Below are 26,192 nucleotides of genomic sequence, written 5' to 3'. Positions count from 1 at the left end.
CTAGCTAAATCCAACACCTGTCCCTTGGCTGGGAGATGGCAGGGAGTCCTGATTGGCCTGTGGGGAGGTAATCTCTCCAGAGGGAAGTAGGGCACAGTCACCTGCAGCAGGGTGAGTGCGTGACAGAATGCTGAAGAACAAATGCCCTCTAGGTACTGTCTCCCAACCACACTTCTTCTTTACCAATAAGTTCTACCTCTTTTTCTCAGAATTAAGCATTGGCAGGTGTTGCCTTTATTGATCCATTTGCTTCTGATAAAAGATGTTGTTAGCAACAGGCATTAGAAATTTATGAGATGCTCTGTTATGAGGAAGATGAGACTTCCTGCAGGTACCTGAATAGTGGAAGTCCCAGCAATACCAGTAATCTCTGTGCCGATTTTAATACCTCTGAGATTCTATTCCTGTTGTGCTCCCAAATCTTTCATAAAGATGTATCAACAAACATTTACCTCATATTAAAATATTGAATTACTTTAACAATCCTATTTTAGGTTTGTTATATAAACACTGAAAATCATAAATATTTGTTCAGATCCCATGATTTCTTCCTGAAAATGATTAATTGCTCCCTAATAACGTTAATAACCCTTTCTATATGGGTGCCGACTGTGTACTTCCTGATACTCTTTCATCTTTCTTTCATACCTGGTGCCCTTCATAAGATTCGATGTTTTGATTTTTCTTAGAATGTTTCTCCCGGCACACAGTTTCAGGGATGTTATTCACTCTCATCCTATTCAGCGTGTTCCTTCAGAACGTCTGCCAGGAGCCCCTGCCAGTCGTGGAGCTAGCAGCTCGTTCCTCATGGCCATCTTCCTTTGAAGACAGAATCTTCAGCAAGGAAGCATTTTAAAAACGGCTGTGATGCCTAGTTCTTTCATGTCCTATCTAAAATAAAATATATGTAAGCTCCTTCTGATTTTACCGTGACATATTTTATAACTGAAAGTTTGTACTTCTTAATCCCCGTCCCTTTGCTTCCATTTCCCCAACAGCCTCTGCTTTAGCAAACAGCAGCTTGTTCTTTGTACCTATGAATTTTTTTTTCTGGTTGCAGCTACTATGGAAAATAGTACAAAGTTTCCTCAAAAACATTAAACATAGAACTACCATATGACCCAACAACTCCACTTCTGGGTATCCAAAGAAATCTAAACACTAACTTGAAAAGATAAATAGACCCCTATGTTCACTGCAGCATTATTTATAATAGCCAAGACATGGAAGCAGAATAAGTGTCCATTGAAACACGAGTGGATAAAGAAGTCATGGTATGTATATGCAGTGGATCATGAATCCCATAAAAAGAGTGAAATCAAGCAGGGATGGACCTAGAGGGTGTAATGCCAAGTGCAATAGGTTGAACAAAGAAAGACAAATGCTATATGATATCACTTATATGTGGAATCTAAAAAAGCCCCTTTAAATGCAGAAACATTCTAATCTGGAAATCCATAATTTTGCCATGACTCAGTTGTCTTATTCTTGAGTATTTTCACTTATTTGATAAAAAATGCACATGTTATTTCTGTGCATCTAGTATTTCAGTGGCTTTCAAACTATTTTGATCATCACCAGCAGCAAGGGAAACATTTACATTGCTATCTATCTATCTATCTATCTATCTATCTATCTATCTATCTATCATCACCCAAAGCACTAAGCCTTATTATGCATAATATTCTCAGATAGTTTTTATTTTAGTCTATTCTATTTTTTAAAAATGCAGGTCTCAACCCCTTGATTTTATGAGCCATTAATGGGTTGCTACCTGTAGTTTGAAAAACACTGCTCTCTATGCCACCCCACAGGCCTGGGGTAAAATTCAGGTATTTGCATTGTGTAGTAAAAATCTTAAAAGCCTTTGTTGTCTGCTTGCTAAATTGTTTTCTTAAAAGTTAAAAGATATCCTTGCTAATGTACTGGGAGCAACATAAATCTGAGACTGTCTCAGAAGTTGGCAATAATGTGTTATGATTTGGTACTGGGGATGGGAGTATCAGTAAGTGCACCTGGCTCTGTCATTCTGCTTGACTGTCTGTCACAGTTGGGGAGGTGCTTCCCTCCAGATGCCTCTCCTGCAGCTCCATGAAGAGAATGCAAATGCCCGTCAGCCCTGGTCAAGAATCTGTCTCCCTGTAGCCTATTAGGTTACATGGCAGAGAGTGGCAATTGTCTCTGTCACTCAGAAGAGTGACCTGTTGTGTGGGGAGACCAGGGGACTGGAGTAAACTCGAAGGCAAGGAAAGGGGTGCAGGTGTGGAGAAATGTGCCCTAGTCTTATGCCCTCACCCTCAGAGCAGTGCTAACGACCCCATGTTTGTGCTCAGGTCGGCTCAGGAGAATGCAGAGCAACATCAACACGATTTGTCAGTCACCTGTGTGTCAGGCCCTGCTCCAGGCACATCCCCAGATGTGGTCACTGTAGTCAGCGTAATAAGAACTAATGTATATGGAGGCCTTATTTTGTTTTAAGTCTCACAATTCTATGAAACAGATGCTAGTGATTCCCAATTTTGCAGATGAGAAAACTGAAGCTTAAAGAGGGAGAATAATTTCTTCCAGGTTATGTTGCTGGCATAAAATGGAGGAATGACCAGAGCCCAGGTCTGTCTGAGCCCAGAGCCTGTGCTTGTCACCACCACCCTGTACCGTCTCTATGTGACAGATAGGAAACTGGCTCAGAAAGGTCAAGTGGTCAGTCCAAGGTCACACAGCTGACAGGTGGCAGAGCAGAGATTCACCTGGAGTCTGTTTGGACACTGTGTTCTTTCACTAGAACTGCTCGGCACTCCTGCATCATAAGCCCACAGAGGCCTGGAGTGATGTGAAGGGAGATGTGGTTCTTCCAGGAAGCCTAGCCCCTACGGTTGGGTGAAATAGCCCCAGGGCTGCTGTTGAGGAACTCTCTGTTGAGTCTCCACAAGCTGGCCAGGGGTGAAGGGTGAGGGGGTGGGTCTCATAAACCATCCTATGTCTTTAGACAGATAACAGTGTAAGCTCGGGGACATTTCTGAGTTCTCTAAAGCTCTGAACCATAAAGATGTGAGGACTTAAAAATTTTTTCAGTTCGACACAAAGACTTAACTCTTCAATTTCCTTCTTAACCCATGTACCTTATGAGAGGCCAAAATCGATGTTAACTTCGTTGCAGTTGCTTAGATAAATAGAAACAAGCAGAGAAGGGCAGGAACCATGCTGCATAGTTCTTAGAATACTTAGCTCCCTGGTCCTCCTCCACTGTACCATGTAAAGCTCCAGGAAGGGGATTTCTAGCACCATGGAAGACATTTAAAATTTAGTTGAAGAGGAAGCTGTCTAGATTAGCAACCTCTACCAATGCCACTGAAGTCATTTAAGGAATAGTGTTAATAGCTGTTAATATTATACGTACTTATTTTGCATGAGCAGAATGCTATCATCATTGCCTCAGTAGGAGTGTGATTATTCTGCTTATAATTTGGGAACTTTCTGTATTACTTACATACTGTTACTTATTAAGCTACTTGTCTGAATGGCCTTTTCATATAATGGCCCCCAGGGCCGCTCAGGACAGTGCCTGTGTCTGCGGCGCTCATCCCGGCATCTGCACGGCCTCGCGGCCCGGTGCCGGTCACGCAGCAGGTGCCCAGCCAACAGTCATTGAATGTGTGAGTGAAGATTTTGGTCTCCTTTCCTTTTTAATTTTAAATGGGAAAATAGTGGCTGGAAAATATTTACTGCAGGAGAATTTTTAGCTGTAAGAGTGTCAAGGTTTTGATGAACAAACCCTCTTCTATAGTTTTGAGGCTAAGTATAGGTTTTGATCATTAAATGACTCATATTAGTACTAAACTGGCCATATTAGTTTTGTTTCTCTCTAAACAAACAAACAAACAAACAATGTCTCATGGAGGTTTGGGTTGTTCACATTTTTAAAGTTTTTACTGTTTAAAATATCTAGGCTTGGACGAAGGATAGACAGTCCCCAGCGATTTGAGTCCTGATTGGATACAAGTTCTTCCGCACTCACATCACTGCCCCCTGCGTGGGGGAGGCAGTTCTCCCCTCCCAGGCACAGACAAGTCCCAGGAAAGACCAAACCCAGTTTTTTTTAGGTACAAGCTTTACAAGGGCCAACCAAGGGTATAGCCAGCTTGCTATAGCTAGTAGGTCACCTGGCAATTTGGGGTCAAGGGAAAACAGGATCACCCCCACAATGGACTGGTAAAATGGAATAAAACAACTGATACATACTTCTTTTAAAAAATGAAGTTGAGTCCTTGTCTTTTGAAGGTACAAGACAATGTGAATTAAACCCAGATAAATCACTGAGATATTCAATTGCTCTTTGTAAGGAGGAAGTTCCAATCCATCTTTTATTTTTCTATTTTTCTATTCATGAGAAAAAAACCAAAAATTATAAAACTAGGTAAGGATCTCAGCATTAATAGCTGAACAGATTTAAAAATTATAATCAAGAGATACTACTTAACACCCATTAGGATGGCTATTATCCAAAAAATGGAAAATTGCGAGTGTTGGAGAGAATGGGAGAAACTGGAGCCTTTGTGCACTGTGGGTGGGAGCATGAACTGGTGCTTCTGATGTGGAGAACAGGTTGGCAGTTCCTCAAAATTTAAACAAAGAGTTACCATTTGACCCAGCAATCCACTTTCAGGTATATACCCACAAGAATTAAATCAGGACTCAGACAGCGACTTCTACACTAATGTTTACAGCAGCATTGCTCTGTAAACATTAGCTAAGAGGTGGGAACAACCCAAATATTCATTATAAGGCAGATGAAAGGATAAATGAAGTGTGGTGATGTAGACGATATAGATATAGATATAGATATAGATGATGGAATATTTTTCAGTCTTTAAAAAGAATACAGTTTCGATACTTGCTACAACATGGATGAACCTTGAAAACATAAAGCTGAGTAAAATAAGCTAGACACAGAGAACAGATACTGTGATTCTATTTAGATTAAGTTTTCTAGAGCTGTCAAATTCATAGAGCCAAAAAGTTGAATGTAGGCTACCAGGGACTAGGGGGTGGGGACAGTAGGGAGTTTTGCTTAGTGGGTACAGAGTTTCTGTTTGGGATGGTGGAAATTTTCTGGAGTGGCGGTGGTCATACATTTTGAATGTATTTAATGCCACTGAATTTCACACTTCAAGATAGTTCAAATGGTCATTTATGCTATGTATATTTTACACAATAAAAAGAACATATTATAAAACCTGAGAATGCATTAAGTACATTCACAGTGTTGCACAAACACCACCGCCAGCTGCCGCCCCCGCCCCCAGGACAGGTGCCCTGCAGCACAGTCAGGGGGACGGTTCTGCTGCTGTTCCCTGGCTGCTCAGCTGGCCTGAAACAGCTCTCCTTCCCCGGGAACTGGGGAGGACGGGAGCTGCCATGTGGAATATCCACTTGGAAATCCACTGTCATTGCTCTTCCATGACACGGGCCTCAAGGAGGGACTTTCCTCACCAGCTGCCCCACTCAGCTCCTCCTTACTGAGCAGGAGCTTGGGGTGGGGAACTGCCCGAGTGCCTGGCCAACCACCTCCCCTACAAAGAGAGGTCTTCTGCAGGAAGCGGGGGAGATGGGGGCTGCCACTGGGCAGTCACACCCACTGCTGTGACCTTCCACACCACGGGTCTGGGCGCGTGGGATGGATGCTGCCATGCCTTCCACCACTCCTACTGGTTTCCTGTCCATGTCACTGAATAAATATTTCTTAAATGGCTGTCAGCCCTTTGGTCACACTCCAGAGATTTCAGATGATTGCCTTTCCTAGTTTTGACCAGTTTCATAGCTGTCTTTCTCGGGGTGAGGTTTCCCTGGGATCTTCACCCTACCTTTCAGAAGCCCCTCCTTCTCTGTAGAGTTTTAATTGACTAATGGAAAGATGCATATTTTTTATAGCAGCGTTTTGTACAGGTCCTCGTGAAGGATCTTCCTGGTAAGTTCATGTGTCAATCTTACACCCCTCTCCTAGTCTCCCAAGGCTATATCCGATCTGTCTACAAACTTGCTGGAGATGGCATACTGGAGGCCAAGCCCTGGGCTCAGAGAGCGACTAATCTGAACAAGATGAAGCATTTAATTACATAAACCTGAGATCAAAAGTAGAGTGTCCCTGCAGGAAGGTAAGGAGATTAGCAGTAAGGAGGCACACAGAGCTTTAGCAAAGGCGAGCTCTTTGAAATCCACAAAAATCACCTGTGTCTTCTTAGAGTGACTTCTGAAGGGATTGGCCCCGGTTGGCAGAGCTTGCCTCTCAGAGATGCGTCATTATACTTGATGACTGTTTACTGAACGTCCCCTGGGATGCCAGCATTGTAATTATCTGTTTCTAAGGCTCTGCATCACCTTGCTTTGATTTTTTTTCTTTTTCCTCCTGTAATGACTTTGCTATTACTGGGGTTTTGCATTTTTTTTCTCTTCCTTTGGTTTTCCAGGAGTGAGACTCAGTGCTGTATGTACAGCCTTGCATAACCGCAGCTCAGGATTTTAAACATTTTTCTGACTTGGAGAAGCCAGCACACCAAGTGAAGCTGTTTTCTTCACTAGACTTGCAGCAGGTTGGAAGGGAAGTTGTCCTTCAACGATGACAAATAGCACAGTCTCCGCAAGTCACAAATGATTAATAGATTTTACCTCATCCACCCCCTCATCCTTCACAGGCTGGAGACCAGTTTCATTAATACTACTTTCTAGAAGAAACAAAATTATTTGCCAACATCTTAATATGATGAATTGCTAAAATGAAAGAAGTATCCTGGTAATCCTTTTAGATGTCTCTTAATGTATCTCTCCATTTTCTTTCCAAAGACCACTTTAAGATCTGCCCTGTGAAAAGACTCACAATGCACATTTCGAACACCGGTATAAAGTGATTCCTCAGGAATGATGCCAGAAGCTTTAGCAGCCTTCCTGCACATTGCCCGTGATCTCTAGCCTGTCCTTCCAAGCACCCTCCACCTCTCCCCCTCCCTGCCCACGTGCATTCTGAATAGCAAGGCTTTCTGGCTGGACTCCTTGTTTGGGTCAAGTTCAGAGAGAGTTCTTATGTTTCTTTCATCCTCTAATAAAGTTTCAGGGTGAAGGTCAGGGGAAACACATCTTACAGATGAAGGGCCAGTTGAATCTTTGATTCAAAGGCTGTGGTTCCATCACTTTCTCTTACATAGAAATTGTATTCATCCCACACTTCCTACCGCAAATCACTCTGGTATTTCGGGACAATGCAGCAGATACACAGGACTTTTCCCACATCACACCACAAACACAGACCCCCTCTCTGGGGAACCAAAGAGAAACTTTTGGGCTTCCACTTCCCCTCCATTTGTTTGAAGGATCAAGAGAACACAGTTCCATTTTCAACAAAAATTAAAAAGGAAAATCATGAAAAGAGCCAACCTCCTTTTTTTCTCTCTCTTAATATATTGTTGCATCCAGGAAAGAGGAAGCAGTGAGCGCCACTGATACTGGGTCCCCAGGGACCCTCTGAGAGTCACTCCCCAGCTATCAAATGAGCACGTCTTCCTCCACTTGTAGCGCAAGTTAGTAACGGGACTGGAAGTTACTTTTGGCTCAGCTCTGCTGTGTTAAAAAAGAAAAAAGAAAAAGAAATGACACAATGCTTCAGGGAACTGGCTGTGTTCGCACCTGGGTTTTCACAGAGAGGACAGTTTTTAGCTTTAAGGTTTTGGAGATTAGGAGAAAGGAGATTTGAAACATCATTAGCCATGTTCCTGCCAGCCCCCCATAGGCCTGCTGAGAACTGTGTGTTCCTTGAGGGCAGGGACGTGCTCTTTCCACATGTTTCGTTTTTGATTTCTTCTCAAGGTGCTGTCTGTAGTGCCAGTGGGCCAATTCACTGTAGGACTTAAAGTATGACTACATCCATCTACTCTGCCTTGTTACAGAATAACATGTGTGTCGAATAAACGTTCTCTAGAACACCAGACTGTCATCCTTTGAGAACTGAACAGTTTACAGTGAAAATGCACTTGGAGTGCATTTAGTTAACAAACATGGTGCACATTAATTAACAGTTCTTTGACCATGCAAGTTCATTATCATGAACATGTATTAGTTTACTGGCTGGACCAGAGATGTTCTCTGGCCCTCAGGGATGAAAAGGATTCTGCAGACTCTCCTTATGGGCTTGGAGTTCCAGCCCCTCTCCATTGGTTCTTTGGTCTCTAACTCTGTGCTCCTTTGTTCCCACTTCTGCTCTTTCTTCCCAGGACCTGTGTCTGAGAAGCTTCATGGTCCTCTTCAATCTTGACTGTTGACTCCTTTACCAGTTGTAACCCAGAACAAAACTGAGAGAAGCCGAGATGGACTTAATTCTACATGCATTATGTATTTGGTAAATACGGTCTCTGACCACCAAGTAAAGAACATGAATTTTAGGATAGCTATACACATCTAAACCATCCTCTGTCATATGAGGAGATGAACCTTATATTGTGATTTTATTTTGTACTTAGAAATATATGCATTTATCTGCTCATTAAAATTTGCCTCTGGTAGAAAAGTCAGGTGGATCCCCAAAACAGATTTTAAACCACCCATTTCTAGCTTCTTCTTCGCTACCACCCTAATCCAGGCCAATGTTATCTCTCACAGACTATTAAAATTGCCTCTGAATGGTCTCCCCGAATCATCCCGGCTTCCTTCCAACCCATCCTCCACACCACAAGCCAGCATGAGCTTTAGAAGATGTCAGTCTCATCACATCACCCTCTGCTCGGTGGCTTTCCATGTCAGCCCCGCCTTGCATCGGTCTCTCTCTCCTGCTGTGTTCTGCTGGTCATGAGGAGGGTCAGGGCTGTCATTGTGCAATGGGTCAGGGAGGAATCTGAGCAAACCCAGTGACCCACTTGGGTTTCCTTGGTACTTCTTCCCCGCCTTGTGCCTGTAAATGAACAGTATAGCAACCACATTCTGACAAGGGCACACGTCTGTCTGAGCTGCTGTAACAAAATACCAGAGGCTGGGTGGTTCAGACAGCAAACACTTATATCTCACGGTCCTGGAGGTTGGGAAGTACAAGATCAGGGTTTCGGCAGGTCCAGAGTCTGGTGAGGCCTGCTTCCTAGTTTTCAGATGCCTGCCTCCTTACTGTGTCCTCACACGGCAGACAGAGAGAGAGCTCTGGTCTCCCCTTTCACTCACAAGAACATGAATCCCATTATGAGGGCCCCACCCTCATGACTTTATCTAAACCGAATTACCTCCCAAAGGCCTCACCTCTGAATGCTCTTACACTAGGAGTTAGGGCCTCAACTCCTAATTTTGGGGGAACACAAACATTGAGTCCATAGCAATGTGATGATGACCAGGGCTCAGATCCTTTGGCCATGAGGACCTGGGTCACACCATCTGGCAAGATGAGAGGTATCTAGACAGGTAATGGAGAAAGGAGAAAATGAGTATCAGTTGTGTCTCTGAGGCTAATTGCCACTGCGGGGGCTGAAGTTTGTCCCGCTAACTCTGGTCTGCTAGGTTTTCCCTCCTGAAGAGAGGCCCCGTAGACTCCTGGAGGAGCTGCCCCAGGCCTGTGCATGAAGACACAGACAGGAATGAGACAAGGGCCTGACCGGAGCGGACACAGAGATGTCACCCAGTCTCTCTTCGAGGAAAGGCTTGCACTGACCCGTGAGGAGGGCAGTCCGCAGACAGCCCCGACCACGGGCTCCTCCAGAATCTGCCCCTGCTGAAGAGTCACACCTTTCTGAGTTTATACCCTTCTGGCGGGGATGCAAGGGCCTGGACACCTCTGCCCAATGCAGCACAGCTCTGGGGAGCGGTCCTTGTGTGGAGCTGCCTGTCAGGGCCTGGTGGGACCCACATCACAGCTTGGCTTCTCTCTTTGCTCAGTCTTCTTTTCTCCCCCTTCTTTTAACTTGATGCCAACCCCAAATAAGCACCTTGCACTCAACATTTGTCTCAGCACAACTTCCAGAGACTTCAGCCCACTATGGGTGAAATGCTTTGAAGGCAAAGGCGGAACTTACTAGCTAGGTAATTTGAAGCAAGCTATTTCACTCTCTGGAACCTCCATTTCCGCATCAGTAACATGGAGATAATGATGTTTGCCTCTCAGAGTTGTGTGAGGCTTAAGAGAGCTCAAGTGTGTAAATCACCTGGCACAGTTGTCAGCATATAAGTGTGTAATGTTTAAAAGGGGAGTGCCCACAGAAATGGACAGTTTCCCAAGCTGACACAGTTTTGTGAGTTCTTTGTTGAGGCAGGAGACCTGAGTTCTGTTTTCTGGCCGATTCGTTGATGACAACTTCTTACACAGCATGGACTGTGAGCCAGCCATGTAAATGTCTCACATACATTAACTCACTTAACCCACACAACAACCTGGCGAGGAAGATGCTGTTCTTAGTGCCATTTTACAAGTGAGGAAACTGAGGCACTGAGAAGGTCATAAACTGGTCTCAGGTCCCAAAGGTTGGAAGTGGTAGAGCTGGGCTTCAAACTCAGGAACCTGGCACCAGAAGCAGTGCTCTTGCCTACTAGTGGACACTGCCTCTTGGCTAAACTTTATTCTGTGAAGAACCTGATGCAGAGTAAGGCAACCCTGCCTCTGACCTCCCACTTCCCCATAACACCCCTCCAGACCTGAGTGTTTTGAATAGGAAGGATGGAGAGGATGGGGAAGATGTCACCTGCCTGCAGATGGGCTGGGGGTCATAATGATTTCTGAAGCCTTGAGGAGGGAGAATCCAATGCCTGCATCCCTGGGCTGAGGCCCCAGCCAATGGGAGTCACCCGGCAGAGGGTGTGAGGGCAGGGGCAGGACTGAGACACTGACGATGGTAGCTTCTTTGCAAAATTTTGGGTATTGGCAAATAATTAACACAGCTTTTTCAACATGTCTTTATTTGCTTAAATTAACAAAATATAGGTTACATGCTCTTTTCAGGTAAACTGCTTTTTCACTGAAGCAGAAAGCAATATTCACAACTTGGGTTGCTATACACTCAGAGTTTTAATTTTTAAATAGCAAGCCAGAACTCTGTACAAAATCAACACTTGGTATAATGTTGTCCAAACATGTGAAGAATTTTAAATGTTAGCTCCATTACTTTTTGTTCCAGCAAAGCAGACAAAGATCATGATTCAAAACACGCTGTTAATATTTTATTAAATGCCTTCAGGGCTTAATAAATATAGTATGCACATTGGGGCAGCTACTTAAATAGAAATTCACCAGTTACCCTTGCAGGGTTATGAAAAGTCAGCCTCAGTCTCATGGCCAATGGGGAGTGAAATGTTTTTTAAAGAATAAAAGAATTGAACAGCAATACAAGGGGTGGTCATAGGCCTGAATTGAAAGGAGAAAGAAAAATATGTCACTTGGCTGGTTGGTTGGTTAGTTCAATGTGACAGTGGTCAAAAGCCTGAAAACCATGTGGTAGTAACCTATTTTCAGTGTCACAATGTGATTACTGTCATGCCATCCTGGCCCTGGAGTGCTGGTAACCTTGGATGGCTTCATCCCTTAGTTCTCTGAGGATGGCCCCAAAGGCTCTCCCTCCAGTTTTTATTCAGGTTAATGAGCTCTTTAGGCAGGGTGGCCAATCCTTTCCTGAGCTCTGCATTTATGCATAGCTGTCCATATAACTTACTACTGAAATTGGGACACTTTGGAGAGTTTAGGTGACACAACTGGCAATTACCCTGGGACAACAGGCATAAACCAGGGTTGTCCCAGGCAAACCAGGATGCTGCTCACTCAACAACATACAAAACCAACATTGTAACCCTGGTTCTCAGAAGGTTGCTGTATACTACCCATGGGGTTAGATCTAATTAAATATCTCATACCCAGAGTCAAGAGCTACAAACAGGCTTTAGGGTGTACCCCATAACAACTTTTTATTACTTTTCCTAGACCTTTTTCTCCCTCCAAATGAAATTTTACTTAGAAGGCTAACATATCAAACAGATGACATTTGAGCCACTCAGTGACACGGGCATAAGGACTGAGTCTCTATTTCCCTTTTTGCAGCCCAAGAAGGGCCCTGGTAGGACCTCGGCTCCTCCATGGACAGCTTTAAAACCACTCTTCGAGACCACACTCTTTCTGTCTCAACATTAACTTGTTCCTCAAATGTTCCCCCATGATCCATTTTGGTTGGAAAGGACGAGAGCTTGCTATTCCATATTTCCTGGCTCCTTTTCCAGCTAGACAGGCCCAGAATGAAGCGGAAGTCTGCAACCCTTATGGTAGGTCCTCAACACATAACTGCTTAAAGAATGAATATGTTACAGGACCCTAAGAGCTGGGGACCTCATAGGTCACATGCTCAGCCTCCTGGGTGATTTCTTCAGGGCATTGATGAGCTATATTAATAATGCATGGAAAGCAGGTTTTGGGCCCAGAGTCAGGTTTGTAATTGCAGAAACCACAATATTCCCTTCACCCTTCCTGTGCAGTGGCAATCAGAAACCCAGGCAGCTTTGGCACTTTGTGGTGGTGAAGCTGAAGGAAGGAGCTTTAAGCATAGTGGCAGGAGAAATGCACCAGGAATTGACAAAGCAGCCAGGTGAATGATGAGAACTGTATGAGGCTAATGGGGAAGCACCTTGACTAAGAGAAAAAGTCAGCATCCAGCATTCAGAGGTGGGCCAGGTCTTCTGAAGAAATGTGCTGGAGACTTTGGGAGGAGAGGAAGCAAAATAATTAACAGTACCTAGCATTACAAAGAAGAGTTGAAGCTACCAACCTAGAGGCAGTTTTTACATAAACACAGACACAGTACCAGGGGGCTCCTGCTTATGGTCAGTCAGCCACACATATGTGGCATCCTGTCTGTACTGCTTAAGCTGGTGCCCGTGCCTAAAGAAAGCCTACCTGCTGGGCTCCACCTACCCATTATAGTCATCGTCACTGGCTGGAATCATGATTCAAGTGTCTGGGAAGAAATAATTGGTCACTATAGCTGGCTATGTATTTTAAAACATATTAAGTGACCATAAACCTCACAGGCATCATCTTGTAATACAGAATGTGTGTGTCTATACTGTGCACGCATGTCCGCCTGTGGGGCTCTTACAGAACAGGTAACAAGCCTAAGCTAGCAGCAGGATTTCAAGGTCTCCTGCTCTCAATCTTAATGAGTCTGAAGCCAGACACAGAAACATTTATGGAGACCCTGGGTGGGGTTCTGTGAGACTAGTTTAGCCCAGTCAGGCTCTCTCAGCCCTGGCTGCACCGAAGAACCATGTGGCCATTTACAAACTAACCAATGCTGGGCTCCCCTCTAGACCAAGTCACTCAGAATCTCAGACGGTGGGGCCTCAGCTTAGGTATTTCTAAAGAGGTTCCCTGAGCTGATTCTAATGTGCAGGCACGTGAAGAACACAGCCCAGACTCTCTGCTGCTAGTGAGTAGCTGCTGGTTATTCTAATACTCCAAACAAGTCAGATCTGAGATTTCAGGAAGAAGTCCTCCCCCGCTCCCCCAGCTCCAGCCCCAAGGAAAAGCCAGCTCTTCAGTGTGGGGCAGGAGGCCTCCGAGCCAGGTCTCCTGGGAGGAGCTCTGCTCAGGACACGAGGCTGAGCACCATTGGGTCATCTGAAATGTGCTCTTAATGCCACACCTAGTGAAGGTAGCTGGACCAGAGCAAGGCAGCCCCAGGCAGAAATCTAAGTGTGGCTGGGCTTTCCTTAGTCAAGATTATTTCTTTTCTGTTGAAATTTTATCTTATTTCTGCAATGACCATGAAAGAACACCCTTTTCAATAACTTGCCCTCCTGTGTCACTTCTGGTATTTTGATTTTTTAATAAAGGCAATTTTTATATATACAATTACTCATATTTTCATCTATCTGGAAAAAATATTATAACTTTCACACATTCAACTAAATAGTCATTAATAAGGTAACAGGTCAAGCACCATATTTTTGCAACTCGAAAGAAATTTACCATGTGTTGTATATTAGTTAAGGAAAAATAGAATTTCTCAGTTCTGTCAGTATCAGCTTACAACTAGATATCCAGGAGAATATGTACAGCTTATTATCTTGGAGATGCCTAAAGTAACATTGAAGAAGGCGCTGCCTGTGTGTTAAAAATCAAGGGCCCGGAATGACCTGAGAGGCATTTACATCACTGAGGATGGTCCCTGCTCATTTCGTTTGAGCCATTTGTGAAGATGCGCGCCATCCGCCAGCTTGCAGCAAATGACAGTCATGCGCAAAGCTATATTTGAACGGCCTACTTCTCATTTCCCAAATGTACTTCTAAAACTGTCCACTTAGATACCTAAAAGCACTGCTTGTTTTTCCATTTTCCTCTCCAGTAATTCTTTTAAATTCTCATCTCTGTGTTTGAAGTACAAGTAATCAGAGAAGGAGGCGCCCCGCCGGGCGCTCTGCAGCGCCCTGAGACGGGGACACTCGTCTCTGTGGGGGCCATCTCTCTCCTGGCTGCCCTCCACCCCAAGACTGTCCTTGCTCTTCTCCTGGCGGTCTTCTCTCTGCACGTCCTCCTTCTCCTCCTCCGCATTCTCCTCCTCCTCGCAGTCTTCCTGGAGCACCCTGGGCGCCGGCTGGGGCTTGGTGGAGAGATCCTGGGGCACGCAGAGCTGCCTGCTCTGGGGGGCCAGGCCTGGGCTGTCCCGCTCCACCTCGTAGCAGTTGTCCTCATCCTCCTCTTCGTGGCAGGAGCTGCCCCGGGCGCTGTCCCCATCGGACTGGAACGCCCGTCGCTTCTGGGACAGGTCGAAGGGTTCCTCTTGCTCCAGGCTCCTCAGGACCCCTGCCGTCTGCGCATGGGCAAGTCTCCCCCTTCCAAAACCTGCAAGAGTAAAGGCAGCCGTCAGTCCCTGGGAAGAGCCTCTGAAAATGGGTGGTTGCACGGTTCTCAAGGACGTTTAGTGTAGTTTAATTTCGCATTTTAAAAATAGAGAAACTCCCAGAAAGGATGTGGCGATGGGTCCTGCCTCAGATGGAGTCTACACGAGTCTAACGCCTTTAAGATGAATTTGGCAACAAGCACCAAAAGCTTAAAATAAGCCTAGCTCTGACTTAGCAATTACATTACTGAGAATTTAAATTATGAAAATTGGCAGGTGCACAAAATCTGTGTATAAGGATGCTCATCACCACGATTTTTATAATGGAGCTGTGACAGGTTTGTTTAAATAAATAATAGTACGTCCATAAAATGATAGTGTGTGGAAGATGTAGACACCTAGTAATCATAAAAAAGGATTCTCTATATATTTTAAGCAAAAACATATTTATTCCATATATTTATAGTGTAGACCCAACTCATTCATTCTCTCTTCTTTGTCTCTTTCAAAAAATGAAAGATGTAAGTCAAAAATCTCATAAATGAGGTGATTTTGACATTTTTCCTTTTATTTCTAATGTATTTATTTTATTATTTTCAGTGAGCATGTATTTAAGCATAAGAAAAAATAAAACAATAATAGAGGCACTTTCATCTTTTAAAAAAAGGAAAGATGGTCTCCTTCCTCCCCTCTTTGCACAGCTCAGAGCACACCGCATTGGACAGAGCCACTCACTGCCTGTTTGTTGAATGACTGCCTGATTAGGTGACTGAGGAGCAACCTGCCAAATTCGGGAGATCTGGAACATGAACTCTTCCCTGCTGAGGGCCCTGGGACTGAGAAAGTAAATGAGGTGAAAAACTTTCCCAGGGAGGGACACGTGAGCCCCTGCTCTGCATCCCGGGCTGATCAGTCCCAGGGAGCAGGAAACTCGCCCTCGCGTGAGATATCTGGTTGTGAACAGATGAGAGGAGGCCTCACCTGCTACAAACACTCTTCTGCTGACAACAGAGCCGGCAGACCTGTGTGTTCGAGAGGAAAGAAAACCTGCATGACCTTAAACAGCTGTGCGATGAAGTAGGTATAATACAGGCTGTAGAGTCGGCACGGTCTGTGTTCAAATTCTGATTCTGCCACTTTTCTGTTGAGCAACTTTGGGCAAATTAACACCCTGAAGCCTCCGTTGCCCCATCTCTAAAACAGGGATAACAGAAGTTCCTCCAGCCTGAAGCTGCTGTGAACATTTAAGGGGGCAAGGCTCCTGATGCAGCATCCAGAACAAAAAACTAATAAAGGTATGGACTGGCATCATTACCATGTTTCAGTTTACTTACATAGGATTCACTTTTACTTACTATTCAGATCTTAGCATTTTTTGTTTGTTATAGTAACACAGCGTGCCCCAGCTACCCTGCTATAGCCTCGAAAATTGCACTCTCTTTTTTGACCTTAAGAATAAAATACAGGCTCCTATAAACAAGGTCACCTCCCATTTGTTACCCACTGGCCTCGACAAGCTTGGGGACTTCACGATAGAGTGATTACCTTGAGAATGGAGGCCCCGCTCCATGACCCCGTGTTTGACTTTCATGTGGCGCGTCAGGTTCCCCTTCAGGGTGAACTTGCTGGGGCAGTAGAGGCACTTGAAGGGTTTGCTGTCGGAGTGCAGGTGCATGTGGCCCATCAGGTTATGCATGCGGTTGAATTCCTTCCCGCACAGCTGTCGGAGACAGTGACAAGGAGAACATGGGTTACTGGCAGGCAGGGAGCCTTGCTCATGTGCACCCACACCTGGGCCCGTTTGGGTCTGAGCATCTGAAACTGCTCCCAAAGAATATGTCCCCATGGAAGTCGGGGAGGGGCTGGATTGTGCCCTGGCTCAGGGGTGGAGCAGGTAGGCATGGATTTGCGAGATCTTGGTGCTATGGCACAGGGTATTTAAACTCAAGGGAAAAATTGCAAAGTTATTAAAGCTTCTTTTGAACCTTTTGAAAAGGTGACAAGCTGATCTGAGAAAAGCAATTGCTCAAAGTGTGCTTCACTTGAATAATAAGGATGCAATTATTTGTTTAATATTTATGGAGTATTTACAATATGGAAGGCACTCTCCTAAGTCTGCCATGGAATATCTCACTTAATTCTGACATCAGTCCTATGAAATGGGTGCTGTTGTCACTCCATGTTACAGATGCAGAGACTGAGGTTGTAAGCTGAAGGGATTGGCCAAAGCACACAGCTGGTGGGTGCTGGAGCTGGGGGTTAGAAATGCAAGTCCTTGGACACCAGAGGCCGTGTAGTCAACCACTGCATCATACTGCGTGCCCCCAACAATCCCTTCTGTTAGACTATATCAGGCAATACTTTTCTAATTTTTAAGTTTGCTAATTATTGGAATGAATTTCAAAGTTAAAAGGAAGAAGAAGGCATGTAAAGGAATAAATGTATCTTTTCTCTGGGTAGAAATTTGAAGTATTGGAAATATTATCTCAGGTATACAAAAAGTAAACAGGTTTTATTCATTTTTTTCTGTGTCATTTTTCTTGATTTCTACTAAGCTACAAATGCATGATGGACCACAGCAGTGGCTCTCTAACTTCTTTCAGAAGAGAGACTGGTCTTTGCAAAGGCCCTGCTTGCAGATGGGGACAGTGTGAAGCAGGAGCTGCTGCTCCGAGGTGCTTTGCTTGCTCTTGTCCCCATGTCTCAGCGGAGCAGGGCTGGAGACTCCGGCCCCTTCTCGGCTGGGCTGGGAGGAACGCAAAGGAGGATTTCTGTGTCTGCGCTTGGGCCAGACTGTTAAAGGAGGAAGGAAGGTTCTCCTTCTCTCCCCACCTCAGAAGCCTGAGGCCTGAGGGCAGCAATGGACTGAGAGATGACACAGAGAGAGGACTTGGGGTGCAGCATCCTCTGAAGCTGACGTCAGTTTCCCTTTCTCACTGAGAGGTATTTTCAGGGCAAATGGTGGGGATTGTGGATTGACTTTTTTAATAATGAAGGCAATGTTTTCCTCAGCTAGCTGTGGAGGTATGAGTTGAGCTGGCTTTGAAAGAAGGAGTCGACCCAACAAATGGCAACTTTAAGAGATTAGCCCAAAAGCATGTTGGGTGGTAGGAGCAAGCCAGCCTGGGATTACACATTTGTCACAGATAATCAACACACAAGGCCCAGCAGAAGTAACACCTGTGTGAGTATGGTTGGTAGGGTACTAATTTGGGTGTAATAATTTATAGTTTTAATTTGAACATTTCACCTAAAATATCATATGGCTGAGTGTGATACTGTTATACTACTGAATTATGTGCTTATGATTTTTTAGTAAAAGATTTTTGTAATAAAAAGGGGCATTATTTATGCTGGACCGTGTAGAATCTAATGAATGGTTGGTAGTACATTTTTAAATGATTCACATTTGTGAGTTTTAAGTACTTTCCCCTGTTTTACTTCCTTACAAGCAAGTATGAATTCAGCATACTGGTGTCCTACACACAGCGTTCAGAGTATCTGCACACCATTTGGAAGTGTGGACTCAAGAAGGGAAAGGCTGAGAAACTGGTCTAATTCCAACATCCTCTGGAGCCCTACATGTGGGATGGATACTTGCTTTCTTTTATTTTCAACGGAGACAATTTATTAAGATATCATCAACCCGTGTTTAGTTTTGCACATGTGTGCAAGTTCTGGCAACTTTTTGATCCATGTATTAGCTTAGTTTATGCAGTTCTCCATTCTGGCTAAAGAAAAAAAGCTAAAGATTAGATGTTTCCAGTAGTGGGTCACTTTAGAAAAAGTGTGTTTCATTTGCTTCCTGATTATTTGGAGTAATGCTGCAGCAAAAGATCCGAAGAGAGCAAAATCCAGCTCCTCTTCCCACCCCCCGAGACAATGAGATACATAGGGAGACAGGAGCTGGAGGCTGGAAGGTCAGGCTATTGCACTAATCCAAGCCCAAATGGGTCTCATGGTCCTACAGCCCAACAGAGAGATATTAGCAGCTGGACTAGTCTACAAGGGTTTTATAAAGAAGATGGAATTTTCACCTAACTTTGAAGAATGTAGAGAGCCCTTTGTTTTGTTTTGACATGAGAATAAAGTATTTTCATTTAATGTCTTTAGATACTGCATTCCATCTTAGACTACAGGCAAGGTATCTACCACTGTTGTGATCACCATCAACTGCTTGTTGCTGCTGCAGCTGCTATAACTTTAGTGTCAGAGCAGATGCTGCAATTCACCTGCCCTGAGATGCCACCTCCCTTCCCTATCACCCCTCTCCCCACCTCACATGCACAGGTGTGCACACATCACAATAGCTACCACTGGGCATTTTCCAGAACCATCCTCAGCCTTAGGCAAGCAACATTTATGATCCTTTATCATAGCCCAGTGCATGTTTTTCTATCCTAATGTTTTCTGGCTCTATTCATTCACTACTGAACTTTCTGGAACATTTCAGTGGAACATGGGGGCATTGGAACATTAAAATGATATTGTTCCCTGGAGTTGAGGCCTATGGCTTTAAAGAAGATCCACTATGGGACACGACTGGTAAACTATATTATCTGATGTGTGATTGGTAAAGGAGACTAATTTCTGTGCTATTGGTAAACTTTAATTTTTATATACTAGAGTTATACTTCACAGATTATGGTCTTACTGGGCCGGCCAATGGAGAGCTTTCCCAGGGCTGAGAGGAGGTGTGTCAACTCTGGAAGATGTTTGGGGCACTCAAAGGTGCTGAGATCATCTTCAAAAATGCTAGGGCTAACCTTCCTTGTCTTCATGGCTAACCTCGACATGAAGCAAAGGGGTACACATATAGTGATACTTAATATCTATTTGGTTGGGGAAATAAATTAGCAAGTCAGGAAAACATCACAACCCCATGCAAAAACTCCAAAAAGCGGCCATCACCACTGTCTTCCTTTCATCACTGCAATGTGTATAACCCTATCCCCACTAGCTTGTAAACCAAAATCCTCGTAGTAGAAGAATAAAGACAATTAACTGAGGCCTCAAGGTACTTGGGACCATTCACATCTTAGTGGTTGGTACCTTTAGCTTCTTCCTCTTGGCCTCTGATCTTTCCACAAAGCCCTTCGGTTATTACCTAGAACATGTGGCCCCTCCATCTTTCTCAGAAGGTTGTCCTCACACGACAACACATGAGTATATGGAGATACTTTGTGTCTCTGAAGTTCGGAAAGAGGCCTCTTAGTCACTTAGTGAAGAGGAGCCTGAGGAAGAAGATTGGGTTGACTAAAGATGGTGCCCTCGGTGGGGTTTAAGATATGAGCTCTGAGCATCCTCACTGTACCAGAGGAGGGGAGTTAGGCTGGAAGGAAAAAGAAAGGTTGAGATGGAGTGCCAACACTCTAGTTTCTTCCTCTGAGAAAAGCAGCTGTCTATGTCAAGTCCCCCTTAAACAGTGACACAGGAGGCTAAGAGCTTGCTCAAGTCACTACTTGCTGAATCATCTCCCGCCCAGGCCTGCAGAGATGAAAATACAGGCAGGTGCTGGTGCAGGAGGCTGCTGGGGTGGTGAGGCCTTAGCAGTCCTGCTGCAGGTGGTCCTCTCAACCAGCCCACCCCCTTGAATTCTCAGTTCCTCTAAGGAGGGATATTAGTAAGCTGGACATGAAATCTCAGCTCTTCCTATGAGGCCCACTTTTGGGCCTACTTTTTAAGGGGTAGATGGACTTCAACATTTGATAGAAAATAAGAACAAATGTTTCAAACTGTCCTTTAAAAACGGGTTGCACGGATCATTAGCTTTTGAGATGGCAGAGCACAAAGGTGACAGTGAGACCCCAGAGGGATCGAGGACTGGCTCCATTTTCTCTCTGTAAAATGTCGATGTTAATAATAGTTTCTTATGAAGGTTGTTATAAAGATCAAATGAGATCATTTATGTAAAGGGTTTGCAAATAGAGCTCAATAAATAGAGCTTTTATTACTATCATTATCATGTATATCGTAGACTCTTTTATATTCCAGAAATAAAAAGATCTTTGAAGATGAGAGTGCTGTCTTTTTAAACTAAATTATTTGGAGGGGATATTGAAGGAAGTGAGGAACTCTCTGAGTAAATACCTGCCAGGTTAGTTGAGGTATAATAGAAATGGAAGCAGTTGTGCCTGATGGAAAGAGAAGATTTGTCTTAGATCGCAGGGTTTGGGATAGCCCATTATCTGGCTCCCTGATCCTTAGCCCTCTAAATAGCTGGCAGGTGCCCTATTTCTCATAGGAGTTCTAGATTCCAGCTTCCTGGTTTCCCTTCTCTCCCTGGTCCAGGGTCTAGAGACGCCTCGGGCAACTTCCCATGAGCCCCAGCGACAATGCTGACATCTAGAGTCACCGAGAAGTCAGGTCGGCTATGTGCACAGACAGGGTGACAGCAGCAGACAGCTGCTGGGCTGGGGCCAGAGGCCCACAAAGACAAGAAGAGCCACACTGTTTTGTGCCAGCCAGCCTGGTCTGATCCTGAGGACTGAGATGCACCAGGATGCCTGTGTTTTCCTGTTCTGAGAGCAAAGGTCAAAGAGCTGCAGCCTGCAGCCTAGGAGAACGGCCTCTGCTGAACTGCCCTTCCCTTACATTCTCCTCTCTCTTTCTCTGTCTCTCTCTCTCTCAGTAAGAAGGGTGTTCCTTTCCTCAAAGGGAGAGAGAGGGAGGGAGGGAGAGAGAGACTGTAAACTGTCCAAAAGGGCCGTGAGAAAACAGGAAGCTTTGAAAAGTACAAGAGAAAGCAAGATGAAATCTATTTGCAGGCGGGCCCCTGGGGACATGTGAGGCATTGTTAAGCAGGCAGTTCATACAGCTATATCCTTCCTTCTGCTGAGGAGGGCTTTGCTGCCAAAAGGCTGCTATCTGGTCACTGCTTTAACCCCCTCAGTGCCAGTCTGAGAACCTTGGTCTCAAGTACTGAGCCCCTGAAAGTCCCACGTGGTTTCTCCTCTACATGGCATCTAACAGCTGGAAGGGGAAGATGGAACCTGTTTGGTAGAGGTGGTGGGGACACTTTCAAGGACACTGCAGCCTCTTCTGTCAGCTCTGCATTAGGCCTTCAGGCCTCCGCTTCAGATCGGGCTGCAGATGACCTGGTGATTCATAACTTAGGCAGCTCCCAGCTTCACCCATCTCAAAGGAGAATTTGTCCCGGAAATTCTGGATGGCTGCTTTTCCTGGACAGGTTTCCCAAAGACGGCAGCTGGTTCTTTGCTCTTATGGAGTGCGGCGGCTACAAGGATAACATCCAAGTGCACCCTTGCATGCTTACGCACAATCTGGGAAGCATCTTCAGAAACACAACTTAAGTGCACAGGCGCAGGTCCCTGGAGAAGCTCCAGCTGGCTCCAAGAAGCAAGGAGCCCAGAAGTCGAGCCAATAGCAGAAGAGCCCAGAAGGGCAGTAATTTTTTATAAGAAAAAAAAAAAAACAGAATGGAAACGTTTCCTCTCCTCTAATTTTCCATTCTATTGTTAATGCTTAATCCCACATTGAGCGAACTTTGCTGCTTGTTGTGGACAGCTGTTTCCATTGAGCATGGGCTGCGGCAGTAGAGAACCAGGCCATGTTGCAACAGGGGGAGGGGTTTATTTTAGGAAGGATTTTTAGTGGTGAGAGTACCAAGAAATTGGAATCTGTTACTTAAAGAATCTGTCCCCAACTTTTTTTTTTCTTTTGAAAGGTTTGGGGTAAAAGAGACAGAGCTAACTCTCAGTATGGCTGGAGCAAGGCCTGCCTTTATTTTTCCAGCCATGCCAACCATGCGGGAGGAATAAGTCTGCCCTGTTACCACCGTAAAGCCTGGTTTAGTAGCCTGGGCCTGTCCTCCACCCTCACTATGTAGCCTGCCAGCCACTCCTGTCTGATGGCTATGGATTGCATAGCGATGAGCAAAGGACCCTCCATTCTTCTCCCTACTTCCAAACTCCCAACCAGCTCCCCCCAGGGCCAGATTTCCAAAACTCTATCACAACATGGATGAGAAGCAAATCCCACAGGACATAATGTCGAGATGGCCTATCTGCTGTGCCATCTGGAGCAGATATGCTCTCACATTCTCTGAAATGAAGAAGGTGACAGTAGGAAAAGGATGCCCAGCAGGGTGGCACTTTGTGGGGAGATGGGAACAAATAGAGGAAGAACCTGGAACTTCCCAGGAGACAGAGTGCTCTTGATCAAGGTGACTGACACCTGCTCTTGTTTCCGGAACGTCTAAGAGTGGAGAAGGGCCACTTAAGTTTGATAAAGATACCCTTTAACATCCGATGATTTCTGATTTCTGTTCTAACGATATATACACTCTCCTAGGCAGCCTCCTGACACACAGCGTGGTCCACTGAGAGAGCCTACCCCCAGGAAGAAGTGACCCTGAGCAAAATCAGTCCCATTCCTGTGCCAGGCCCACCTCCCATTGGAGATTAGAAACTGTGCACCATTTCAGAGCTGTCAGTTTATGCTATAAGCACCTCTCTTGTGGTATGATGAGACATTCAGAGGCTAACGCATACCCAAGGAGAGGTCAAACTGAGTTTCTGAACCATAAAGTTGGCCATCAGACACCCTTCAAACCACGTATGGTGCACCATCATTGAGGCAGAGTAGGGGGCAGTTGTTCATGATGAAAGGCCTGAAACATCATGCTGGGCTGGCTCGCTGCATTATTGGGCCCAGGACGTACTCTACTGTATAGTCTTCTAGCCACTGAGAGAGCCCTCTGAATCCTCAGATACCTCCAGGCCAAGAAATCCTCCAGGCCTCTCTGAGGCCCTTGATATAGAGAGATGACTGCCCCTGTGCTCCCAAATTGCACATAGCCTGCAAGCCTGTATTGGCTCCACCCCCTGACAGAACCCCCTGATATAACCTTCCATTTCAGAGACATTTTCGGCCTGGTTTAACCAGTACTGCTGAATCTGAATTGATGAAGTGGAGGTGGAAGTTGGTTGGACTAGACAGGTGTGAATTTTTAGGAGACTGTTAATTATGCAATGGCTCCCTTCATATTTTAACAATTTTATGTGTTCTCTACCACCAGTTGATAAGATAAAAGCATAATATGTGCTCAAAGTCCAAGAGTAACCTCAACACAAGGAATGAAGAGTGGAAAAGAGATCCCGTTTGCACCTCCATTGCAGGAGAAAGGAAACCCCTGGCAGGTGGGAAGGGTTCTATTAAAAGGGAAGGGGTCAAGGGGCTCTGTGAAGTGGGTAGGAAATCAAAGAGGTGTCTAGACTCACAGGAGTGTTCAACCTGCAGCCCGAGGGCTGCATGTGGCCCAGGATGGCTGTGAATGCAGCCCAACACAAAATCATAAATTTACTTAAAAAATTACGAGATTTTTTGTTTTTGTTAGTGTTTATGTATTTAATGTGTGGCCCAAGACAACTCTTCTTCTTCCAGTGCGGCCCAGAGATGCCAAAATGTTGGACACCCCTGGGAGAGAGAGAGAGAGAGAGAGAGAGAGAGAGAGAGAGAGAGAGAGAGAGGGAGAGAGAGTCGGCCTGCGGGTGTGCCGGCGGCCTGAGCAGTCACATAGGATGCCAAACTCAGAAGGGTGCTGAGTTTGGCATGATGCCCTGCATTTACCATCTTAAATTCTTCGTAACATTTGAACAAGGAGACCTCGCATTTTCCTTTTGCACCTGGTTCTGCAAGCAGCTTCCTCTCCCTTCAACTCAAGATGGACATAAATTGACTTTCAAACCACTGGAACTTGAAGGAAAGGAGGGGAAACACAAATGGGTGGCAGGAAAAGGGCTGGAGGGGGAAATCTCCCTCCCCCACCTCCGGAGAATGCCCACACAGGTCTAGGGAAGCTCTGGTTCCTGACCCCTCTCACCCCATCCAGGAGTGGCCAAGACAGGAAAGAAGTCAGCTTCACAGGGGGTTCCTTCAAGTGGGGAGAAATGCGGCAGAGGCGTTAGGGCAGGAGCAGCCCCTGGAAGCAGGACACCCTACTTAGAAACAGGGGTCTACTGAGAATGTCATTCGGACCCCACCAGACATGCAGTAACAGAGAGAAGGCAAAATTCCATGTCAAACAGTAAGGCTCTAATGATACATGATTTCTCTCTTCTTCTCCCTCAGCCTTCTCCTCAAGACCTGGGTAACGGTTGTCAGTACATTCCTTGAATGAAACTACCCAATTGTGAGCAAGATTCCTTTTCGTTTTAGAAGTGAAGGGAAACAATGCTGGGGCGGGGGCGGGGGCCAGCCTGGGAAGGCCGAGCATTTCTGAGTGACACCAGTCAGTGCCTTGGGTTTTACACATCTGCAGCTCCCACATTATCTCAGCTGACTAAATAAAAACCCAACCAAGTCAGTGTGACACAGAGATTTTCACAAAGATGCTCTGTGGTCCTTAGAAATAAATGAAAACTGCTTCAGATGACTGTGCTCGGTTATTCCTCAGCCCAAGCAAGCATTCCTGAGGTCATCTGAGGGCTAGTTTCAGAATCTCTGTCATCCTCTCTGAAAGACCTACCCTTAAAGTACATTATTCAGCCCAAGTATCAGGAGGGGAGGAGTGGGATGGGAGTGGGGGTAGTGCTAGAAGCTAGAATATAGAAACTCCATTCTATATTCTACTTATTGGCTTGTAAGGGGAAGAGGGCTACAATGGATTGTTCCTTCCTAGAACAGGAGCTCACCACATCACCTTCACCCTTTAACAGCCTCATTCTCCAAATGGGCCTTCCACCCTCAGACCTTCCCCCACTGGCTGCCTCCATCCCCTGGGCCCTGGCTGCACAGCTGAGGGTCAGCGTGAGCATAGGTGTGGTGGAAAGAGGGAAAGAGCAACAGATGAGCCTGGGGTTGGCCGTGGACCCACTCTGAGCCTCAGTAGCCCCACTGATGAAACTGTGAAGAAGGTTCCCTGGAGATTCTTCCCCATTGGGCATTTGCACAACCCCCTCTGAGGCCTCCCTGTTTGCACTCTCCCAGGGCCCCCTGCCCACCTTGCATTTGAAAGGCTTCACATCGGAGTGGACGATCATGTGTGCCTTGAGGGTCTGTTTCTGCACGAAACTCTTATAGCAGAGGTGACACTGGTAGGCGCGGATGTTGGTGTGGATCAGCACGTGCCTCTTCATGTTGGCCAACAGAGTGAACTCCCGCCCGCAGATCCCACACTTGTGCTCCTTCACGCCCTGGAGGGAGGCAAGGTTCAAAAAGCAGTGGTTAGCAAGTAACGGGCTTTCATCAGGGTTGTTGTCTTTGTTTTTTCTCTCTGCCATGTAAATCCATGAAGAGCTGGCTAATAGATGTTTAGTTCCAAATGGTGTGGCCTTACCTTTTTGCATTACGATTTTCTTGAAAAATGTTGATTACATAATTTTCTTTTTTTCTTCT

The 26,192-nt window shown here is 45.3% G+C and overlaps 1 protein-coding gene across 2 annotated transcripts in view; it reads right to left on the bottom strand.

Annotated features, from left to right (window-relative positions):
• Positions 1-10,894: 10,894 nt before the first annotated feature.
• The window catches only part of ZNF366 (zinc finger protein 366), a 61,899-nt gene continuing 46,601 nt past the window's right edge, over positions 10,895-26,192 (bottom strand). For both annotated transcript variants that reach the window (XM_045848233.1, XM_045848234.1), the window contains exons 3-5: positions 25,799-25,990; positions 16,380-16,554; positions 10,895-14,836 (exon numbers count right to left, since the gene is read on the bottom strand). In XM_045848233.1, coding sequence (XP_045704189.1) covers positions 14,295-14,836; positions 16,380-16,554; positions 25,799-25,990 — 909 coding nt within the window. In that variant the 3' untranslated portion in view covers positions 10,895-14,294. The remainder of the gene's footprint in view (positions 14,837-16,379; positions 16,555-25,798; positions 25,991-26,192) is intronic.

Source organism: Phyllostomus hastatus, unplaced genomic scaffold, assembly GCF_019186645.2.
Source record: "Phyllostomus hastatus isolate PE091 unplaced genomic scaffold, TTU_PhHast_1.1 phas_contig_58, whole genome shotgun sequence".
In the NCBI taxonomy this organism is placed as follows: Eukaryota; Metazoa; Chordata; class Mammalia; order Chiroptera; family Phyllostomidae; genus Phyllostomus; species Phyllostomus hastatus.
This window is presented reverse-complemented; position numbering and strand designations above follow the sequence as displayed.